The 9,653-nt window shown below is 46.9% G+C and overlaps 1 protein-coding gene across 3 annotated transcripts in view; it reads right to left on the bottom strand.

Annotated features, from left to right (window-relative positions):
• Window positions 1-551: 551 nt before the first annotated feature.
• Window positions 552-9,653, bottom strand: part of fancm (FA complementation group M) — a 42,303-nt gene continuing 33,201 nt past the window's right edge. For 2 of the 3 annotated variants that reach the window (XM_048975591.1, XM_048975592.1), the window contains exons 14-23: window positions 8,725-9,653; window positions 7,974-8,053; window positions 7,065-7,133; window positions 6,715-6,822; window positions 6,451-6,607; window positions 5,111-5,217; window positions 4,122-4,676; window positions 2,831-3,182; window positions 1,400-1,691; window positions 552-900 (exon numbers count right to left, since the gene is read on the bottom strand). The exon at window positions 8,725-9,653 is cut by the window's right edge. In XM_048975591.1, the coding sequence (XP_048831548.1) occupies window positions 768-900; window positions 1,400-1,691; window positions 2,831-3,182; window positions 4,122-4,676; window positions 5,111-5,217; window positions 6,451-6,607; window positions 6,715-6,822; window positions 7,065-7,133; window positions 7,974-8,053; window positions 8,725-9,653 (2,782 nt within the window). In that variant the 3' untranslated portion in view covers window positions 552-767. The remainder of the gene's footprint in view (window positions 901-1,399; window positions 1,692-2,830; window positions 3,183-4,121; window positions 4,677-5,110; window positions 5,218-6,450; window positions 6,608-6,714; window positions 6,823-7,064; window positions 7,134-7,973; window positions 8,054-8,724) is intronic. The other variant, XM_048975593.1, reaches the window with a different exon arrangement.

The raw sequence follows: 9,653 nt of genomic DNA, 5'->3' as shown, positions 1-9,653 counted from the left end.
ATTTCTGTGTCTCTTTGAGCACTGGGCACAGCCCAGCAATGCTATGAATGTAGAAAAAAGTAATTTGCAAAACATAAAAGGCAGTCCTGTTTTGAGAATCTGAGCTATGGTGTCCAACATTACCAATCTGGACCTGATGGTAAGCAAGTAAAGTAACCAACAGATTCTATCAGTTATCAGCATTGCACAGTAATACCACCCTCCATGTGTTCTTAGCTATATGCAGGGATTCATGTAACTGGTACGCAAGTATACATTTGCTGTATAAAGCAATATGTGTGGCGAATGCACATAAAATACATACTCTGCTGCGACAAGAAAATTGCCCTGTGCATCGCTTTATACAGCACGTGTACTTGCGCACCAGCTTTGCGCTTCCCTGACGATTTGATAGTGTTACTGCATATTACATCTAGATGGGAATCATTAATGTTTAAGACTGAAATTAAACCTATTGGGAAAAATATAACTTTTTTTTTTTTATTTGCTCTGTTTTCACTTCCTTTGTACACAAAACATAATGGTATTAAGACAAGAATCAATCTCCACAGAAAAAGTAACAATATTCTTTGTTACGCCCTTCACATGAATAGTCACATTCACCGCTCACAGACTCTCACCCAGAGTCTGTCGGAAACAGCCAAAGTGCAAAATGTAGCAAAGAGGCAAATTCACCCCGCCGAGGTCCATTGCCAAGTTGTCTTTAAAGTGCAGACTGAGAAAAACAGTATAGTTAGTGGTCTTACATGCAGTTCAGAAGTCAGTGGTTAAAGGTTACGCTTCCTGGCGCCCACACTGTCAGGCAGCAAGTCCGGATCACAGGGGTAGCGCAAGCAGCGGAAGATCTCCTCTGCTCTCTGCCGGCTCACACGGGCTCTGTCCATCAGCGACTCCACCGAGCTGAGGGGCATCAGGAAGAGCTTTAATGCTACAATCTTTACACTAGTCTTATGAGTACAGCTGTATGGCCACATAATCAAACCACGGGGCTGCCAACTTTGGTCAGCTGCCTGGAGTGAGATTTTCAATTCGTGACAAGTCTGCACACGCATTTACATGTATGCAACTTTTTTTATTAACTTGCAAATAGTCTGTAGGGTTTGCAAATTACCCCAGCGCTTTTGATGTAGCTAATTTTAGGCTTAGCGTGAAATAAAATAGGTTTGTCGCAAGATATCTTGCTTGAGCGTGACAGTCAAAGCATGTCACGCCAGATGCGTGACAGTTGGCAATCCTGACACAATATGCGCTAGTCACCGACAAGCAGCTGAAAACCTGAGGATACCAAGAACTGATGAGGGGAAACAACTAATAATATGGTCATGATTAATGTATAGGACTTAAATGTGGGTTAGCTGAGCATGGATGGGGGGATGTCAGGAGTAGACAGGAGCGCTACCTGTCCACTAGGTGGCCCACGGAGCGGAAGGCGTGGCACATGTGGAGGGCGGTGACATAGCTGACGCAGGGCAGCGTCAGATAGAACTGCAGAGCCTGCTGCTTGTGGCCCTCGACCTGGGTGGGCACGGTGATGGCCTGGCCTTTCCGCTGCTCCACGTGAGCAAGCTCCGCCAGCAGGCCAGCCGTCTCCTCGGGCCCACCGCTGAAGAGCAGGCGCACCCCCGCCCGCACCAGTGCCGCCAGTGTGCTGTCATAGTAACGAGTGGGCTGGAAGGGGCGCGCGGCATCTCCTGCGGAGGTGGATGGGGGTCAACGGCAAGCATTTAGCCAAGAATTGGTCAGATACCGCATTTTAATGTGCTTGACAACATGTGCTTTTAGATGAACATAAAAAAAACTATCAAGTTCTATTATAGAATGTTTCTGTGCTATACTGTGGGATTTAATAGCAAAGGATTATGGGACAGAGGAGGGCTTGGGAGGAAACCAAAATTCCCAGAACTTTTCCAAGCAAGTCATCCTTATTCAGCGGGTGATTGGGGAGGGGGGGGGGGGCAGCTGTTTGCGAGTCAGTGATTTCGTACCTTAACTGTCGAGTCACGGCTTCAATTGTTAAGCCTCTCTATGACACACCAGCTCTTTAAGGATTCATTATTCTTTGGGAGGAGTTACTGTAGCATGTAGCCAAGAAAAAGTAGCGCTGAGTTCACCCAGAGGTCCCTGAGCCCTACAGGCATGCAATACAGCTCAGGATTATTTCAGGAGTGGCAGCAGGTGATGTCGTGGTTAAGCGCTTACAAATCTGGGTGTGAAAAACACAGAGCTGCTTCCTGTCAATGCGCGTGTGAAAGTACAGTATGTAACCTCTGTCATGGGAATTGACAGCCAGTGCTAAAGATGTCAGTTAAAGATGCTCAACTACAAGCCGGGCCAGTCATTCTGCCTAAAAACTGCTGAATGAAAAAACCTAACAGAAAAATAAAAATATATAGTCTTGTGTCTTCCCAAATAGACTCTTAGAAAGCAGAACTGAATTATCAGTAGAGACAGAGCATAAAACTGGCACCGTGTCATCCTTATGCTTAAGGAGCTTTCAGATTAGAGCGAGTAGGTTTCAGTGTGTCAGTAATGCTGTTAAAGTCTCTCGTCAGTCTGTGTGGCGGCTCTGTGGGCAGCACCATCATCTGACACCTCTCGGGTTATGGATCTGAATCCTACATCTGCCGTGTTTGTGTGTGAAGTCTGTATGCATGCGCCCTGCAGTGGACCGGCATCTCGTCCATGGTGTACCCCGCCTATTGCCCGGTGCTGCCCGGGATGAGCTCCAGATCCGCCAGCTATAACGGGTAAGACAGCTTATGGAATCACTCTTGTTTCGCATGCTTGTCAGCGCAAAGCATGACTGTTCAGCCCAGCGTAGCCCACTGACCCGGCTTGATGCGGTCCTTCTCCAAGATGAGGCAGACCCGGTCAAAGAGGACCTGCAGGGCTTGCACTCTTTCCACCAGACGCTTCCGGTTCAGGCTGCTGGCCACCTCCGACTGCGTTAGCCTGTCCACGGCTAAGCGGCAGCTCACCGCAAAATCACAGGCGCCCAGCGAACAGACCTGCGCGCTCAGGCCGTGGCGCCGCCTCAGGCAGGACACAACCTCCGTCCCGCCCGCGATGCAGCGGCTGTCCACCAGCACAGAGAGGGGCTGCTGGATGGGGGCTGCGCCCCCTACTGGACCCAAACAGGCACCGTTCTGACCATCAGTCATCACATACCTAGAACATCCAGCCTGAAACAAAGAGCAACATTTATTAACCAGACGTAACAGCGGAAAGGATGGTCAAATCTATGAATAATTAAAACAATGTCATACCTCGTAGCTGTCATGTAACAGCGCTCTAATGGTACTTGTCTGCTCTTTGTTGATCAGACTTCCGTATCATTATTAGCCAAGTGTGCCTACCAATGGCGGAGCCAGAAATCATAGTCGGCTGGCAGAAAATCCAATGGGCCAGTCCCAAAATAATTCACTTAGGAATAAAATTACACTATAGGCTCAACTACATACAGTAAAACCAAAAGCAGCTGTCATTGGATAGGATCCTTGTTAAAGTCACACAAAAAAGAAAAAGATTCCAGTGAGCCAACAGACAGCAGTGATTCCGTTAGTTATAATGAAAGTCGTCCTACAAAATAACCCTCCTCCTCCCCTCTCTCTCGTCTCCCTCAAACCAGCCAAAGGTAAAGTGCAGGTTAATTTGTTTTATGTATTTATACTTATTATTTTGTATTAATCATTTTCATATGAATGTTTTTGGGTTGTGGAACGAATAATCTGAGTATCCATTATTTCTTATGGGAAAATTTGCTTTGATTTACGTTTCTGGAACGAATTATGCTCGCAAACCAAGGTACCACTGTATTTTTTTCAATCGTTTTTTTAAACGACCTGTGGCATTTCTAAGACCAAGAGAAATAACAATCTATAGGCCTCTCAGCAGCACTATTCCTGTGACTGGTCTAACCACACACACACACACTAACCTAGCAGACGTAATCATTTTATTGCACGTTTAATCGCTTGCTGTGAATAATGAATAGGCCCAGGACCATGCTAGCTCCTGCTAGATTTATACCCTCCTGTTTGAAATTTGTCATTGGCTGGGACTGTTAGGTCTCACTCCTGGCTGGCTGTTTGATGACACCCTGGTCTGTGTGCATTAGTTACCTGTGATTCTGCAGGTCGGGACGGTGTGGAGTCAACCGGCTGGAAGTCGAGGGCCTCAGACACCGACGCCTGAAGGTTTAGTCTCTGCTGGCACCTCTCTAACAGAGAAGCCCCTCCCATCACACTGTGCACCAGAGCAGGCTGCCCAGGGCCCGCTGAAGGCGCTCCAAGAGGAGTCTTGAACACAGACTCCTTTGTCATATCTAGGGGCCCACAGGGGGGAGCAGCATCGTTGGCGGTCACCTTTTTCCGTTTGTCGGGTACTTCTTCATCGCTGGAGTCTTCCATGTGCATGATGCGGGAGCGCTTGGGTTTCCTGGAGGCCTTGGAGCCCACCTCCTCCCGGGCCTCCTCCCGGGTCTCCTCCCGGGCCTTCCGGAGTCGGACCCGCCTTCGGGTGGTGTACACTCTCCTATCCCCGATGAAGGACTCCTCTGGGAGCAGATCCACCATGCTCACCTCCTCCTCCTCCTCCTCACTGCTCCGCAACTCTTCCTCCTCACTACCTTGCACCACAAAGCTGTCCTCCCCGTAGGTCTCGTCCTGTTCTGGCACCTGAGGGCACATCCACAGGCCTCAAAGCACCACTCTGTATGCTCTCCAGCGCCCCTTGCTGGCCTCTGAGCCTAATGTCCATGGCCTTTGCACAAGATTCCCTTTGATCCACCTCCACCTGCAGCCACATCCCACAATTCCCAGTGGCCCATGTTGTAGCTTGGCATGCACACAGATCCACAGGCACTTTACTCATACCCTCATACCCAACCATCTTCCTCACTACACTTAGGAACAAATCATCCCAATAACCAAGCGTCAGTATACTGGAGTCCACATGATCCCATACCTACTCAGGACACTGCAGACATTTGGCCCATTTTTGTTCTTAGACCATGAACCCCCAAGTATCATACACTGAAATCAGCACCACATCCACACAAACCAACCAGCCAGTGAGTGCAACCAGCTTCACCAAGAAGATGCCCTGTTACCTGAGAAAAGATGTCCGTGTTGTGTTCAGCCTTGTACGCCATCTTGAACTTATTCAGCACAGCGGGACTTTTAATCGACTTCAGGTAAACTCCCCGCATCTCTGAATCTGAAACGGCACGTCAGCCATGTGCAGCACTGTCAGTTTAATCGCTGCAAACAGAAACAGAAGCAGAAACTCTTCACGGCTTTTCCAGGGTTTATGCGTGTATCAGAACACTGAATTTAATGCTTTTAAAGATCTTTTTAAATGATACGTTTAGAATTTTTAAGGCCACTCTGAATGGTAATTAGTTACAGCATTAGGGCTACCATCTGTTGATCAGTTACTTAGTATTATCATAGCTGTCCACCTTAAGATGAATAAACCTGAAGACATTCCTTGTTTATACGGTATTATAAATACGTGTATGTGTCTATGATCATTCCAAATTACAAATATTATTGTGTTCATAACAGATGGCAGGGCAGCTTGGGTAACCAGGAGAGGACATACTCACTGAGGACAGCAGAAATGACACTTTGGGACAAACAAAAATGTCCATTTTCAGGTTGGGCTGCATATAACCTTAACACCCACTACGTCTATCTTAAACATCAAAATCAGTGACTAAACCCTCTGTCCTGCTTTTGCTGTAAGTTTCATCAGCTGGAAAATTGAATTTTGAATAGACAGCTAGCATTACTGCTGTAAACTGTTATGTTACATTGTAACAATATGTAAATGTTACATTAATTTGTTTCTGCAATTATCTATCGTTATACGGTTCCACACAGTGGAAGCAGCATGTGAAGAAAATCACAAACAAAAAAACTGAAATGAACAGCAAATCAATTTTTTTTCTGATTTTAAACAAGTAGCATTTTTAATTTCTACAGGAATAATATTTAAGTTTAATTTTTGCTTAACTGATGTGATGCGCTTTCAATACCAGGTCTTAATACCATAGAATTCCTGTATTCAGTTAAAAATGCCAGATTCTGCATGTCTTCCAGAGTGATTTGGGGTCACCACTGAAGAGCAGAGCACCATGTACTTGATTGGCTCTGTAATCTCACCAATGATTGGCCAAGAGCCTTAAATGTAACAAAAATGCACAGAAAGGAGGCGGGTCTTAATTACACTATACCAGACATTTCCGGTTGTGTAATTTTAACCCTCAAACCAAGTTTACCCTAATAAACCAGCAACATGCAGCCCGGTATGATAAGTTCGATTCAGCTAAGTCAGCTATAAGATGGGCTGTTAAAAGCTGACATGTTGTAAACAAAAACTGTTAGCACTACTGAGAAGCTGAGAGTTACTGTTAATAGTATGAAGACTTGAAAGTCACTGAGGTACCATTGAGGCCTTGAGAGAAGTGACTGCTGTTCACCACGAAGCCCTCCAGTGATCCATCCAGGTCATCCTCCACCTCGTCCGAGGAGACATCCCCACCGTCATCAGACAGCTCTGCTTCCTGGACCAAGTACTCGCGCCCCCTGATGGCCTTCACCTTCTGGGGAAGAGAGGGGGACGGCCAAACAGGTGGGTTCATCAGCCAATGAGAGAATCAGGGCAACTAGAGAGACAGTAGGTCTCGTTATTGGTTAGCAGCAATGTCACCTTCTTCTGACTCGGTGAGCGTTCCTGGCAGTGCGGAGCCCTGAGGTGCCTAACGGAGATGTCCTGGAAGTCCTCATCCGATAGCCGCTCTCCTTCACTCTCCCCTGACTGTAACAGCAAAGCCAGATGATGCAGTCAGAGAATAGCTATGGCCTCACCCCATTCACTGTCATAGTATTTATCCAGTTAAGAAAAAAATTACTGACCTTAAAGTCAATAATGATTGGAAACTCAATAAGGATGTACAGTACACTACATTTAGGCTCAGAAGCTCACACTATAGCCTGCCTTGTCAAAAACAGAACTAAAATCATTTGGTTCTTTTATCCATGCAGAATTGCAAATCTTACTGTGTTCAGGACTGCCACGCGCCTCCGAGTCACTCTCACAGGCGTATCCACATCACTGCAGCTCTTAGCCTAAAAAGCAAGACAGAGTCCTCAAAAGGGCACCAGCCTGGAGAGTACAATACATTTCAGTTTCAAAAGAAAAACTGTGATTTCCATTTACATGGAAGCGTGTGTCTTCAGATACACCTTTGGCTGATAGACATGCATGTCCTACCGGGGGGCTGGGAGGGAGCAAAATCATGGACCGTCTGTGGACCCTCGAGGATCGAGTTTGGAAACACGGGTCTAGAGCATCAGTCTAAGCACTATAACACTCAGCAGCCAGGCATCTCTATAAGTACAACCTTGTGAACTGGACACGCGAGACACATGATGGCTATAGACCATTAGGCTTTCAGGTACACATCCCTCAGTTAAAGGCATCCCTAAATGTGCTGCTGCATGGAAAGGGACTATACAAGAACAGAAAAAAAGGCACATACATCTGTCTGCTGCCATGACAACCCTAACATTCAATAAAGGCAAAGGGCAGCTGGCTGAAAGTCTCTTTGTCCACCGTTCTTTGTTTGCCTCTGGTATTTCTGCAGTTGCTTTCAAAACTGTAATGTAACTAAAACAGTAGCGAGAAAACTGGAACAGGCATCATCGAGAGGCTGAAGTTTTAGAGCACAGAAAAAGAACTCAAAGAAAAAAAATCAATGCTATGGTCAACGAAAAACCAAGAGAATGTCACAAACCTACAAACCAATACGATCAGTCGTCCCCATGTCCCTCTTAGACACATGCAGTGCGGCATGCAGCTACTACATGCGAATCATGTGCTGCCGGAACTGCCACATGTCAGCGAGGCCCAAAGCACTGCCGAGCTACTCCGGATAATGTGAGGACCGCGGTGGGCAGGAAACTGACCTCTGGGGTCGCAAGGGGGTCCACCTTCCCCCGTCTCCTGGGGGCCACCACCTCATCATCGCTGTCTTTACCACAGGGTCCTAGGGGGGGCAACATACAAGCCAAGTTATGATAATGATAGCATGCCCCTGGGGGGGGGTTGGTCAACCAGGTGACCTTGGACCCCCAGAGGGAGTCATCTGTCTTTCTTTCTTTCTCTCTCTTCCCTTCTCCTCCCCACCCCCCCCATTTCTATATTTTCCTGTCTTACTGACGTTATAACGTACCACAAAACACCCATGTAAAGCGCCTTGGGGAGACTCCGTTGTGAAAGACGGTACTTAAGAGTCAACTGCATTGAACTGAATTATACTGGACGTGGACAAGGTCTGAATTACACAACTTGTTTAGAAGCACCTGCCTTGGTAACTCCTATCACATTTCTCGGACAGTGCAAACACAAATGGCTGGAAGCCCAGAGTAGCGGGACTTAAATGAAATGATAAAAAATGTTTTGGTCAAAAGCAGACACGTCTGGAAGGGCAAGGATATTATCCACAATGGAACAGGACAGGATGCAAAAGGGAAAATGCAAATTGCTCCAAAATAATCTCAGTTCATTTAGCAACCTTATACATTCTTTACATTTTTGCAGTTTGTTTTTCTGAAATGTATACTGTAATTATTAAAGTGGTTCTAGCAATCAAAGTCACCAAACTAGATGACCTAACACTGGTGGCCTTGCCATATAACCCCAGTGCTTCCCTCTTACCTGCATGAGGTGTAGCCAATAGCTCCCCAGTGACAGGCCCTCCTGACTGCAGCAGAGACCTTCTGATGGAATCCTGGCCATTTCTACTGGCAGGCTTACAGGGACTACAGCCATCAGCTGTTGGTACCTTGTCTTTGGCCTTTCTGGGAGTTGCCATTAAGGGGGAGGAGGTGGAGATTGCACGTGCAGTAGACAGACCTGGACCCTCTGTATTGAATGGAGAGAGTGGAACACCCAACAAAGAGACCAGAGACTGTCCCATTTCCTGCTGAGGAGCTACCGAGCTCAAGTTTCTCTCATGAAGATCCACGAAAGTTGTGGCTTTCCCCAAGTTCTCCTGCAGAGTGGGCAGCCTGGATTCTTGTGGGGCAGCACAATCCGGAGCCATGGGATTTGTCACATCTCCTTGCTCTGAATTCTCCTCATCCGACTCCTCAAGGGAAAACCCCAGGTCAAAATTGACAGAGAAGAGCTCCTGGGAACAGTCAAAATTTCCAGAGCTTGAAGAAGGTTCCTGGTGAGCTTCTGGTGAAGTACAGCACATGTCCTTTGAGCTTTTGGTTGCATCACCCTCTATAGTTCTCCTGGCACTATTATTTAATGTGGTGGCCTCATTCACACACCTCAGAGACGGCTCTTCTTGAGCTTTCCTGCTAACAAGAGGAGAGCTAAGCGTTTTGATCTGAAAAAAGACATCGTCGTCGTCAGCCTCCCCAAACAAAACGATACTCTCATCAGGCTTAGGTGGGGCTATGTATTCCCTGTCACCTACAGGGCCTGGCAGAGCTGAAGGAGCTTCACAATTATTAACCTCATCTGCAGGACCAGGCATATCAACATCATTATCAAAAACCTCATCCCAGGTGGGGCTGCAGACTGCACTGCAAGTTCCTTCTGCGGGATCCAAGTGGTTAAGTTCACCTTTCTCA

This window comes from Brienomyrus brachyistius, chromosome 14 (assembly GCF_023856365.1).
Source record: "Brienomyrus brachyistius isolate T26 chromosome 14, BBRACH_0.4, whole genome shotgun sequence".
NCBI classification, from domain to species: Eukaryota; Metazoa; Chordata; class Actinopteri; order Osteoglossiformes; family Mormyridae; genus Brienomyrus; species Brienomyrus brachyistius.
This window is presented reverse-complemented; position numbering and strand designations above follow the sequence as displayed.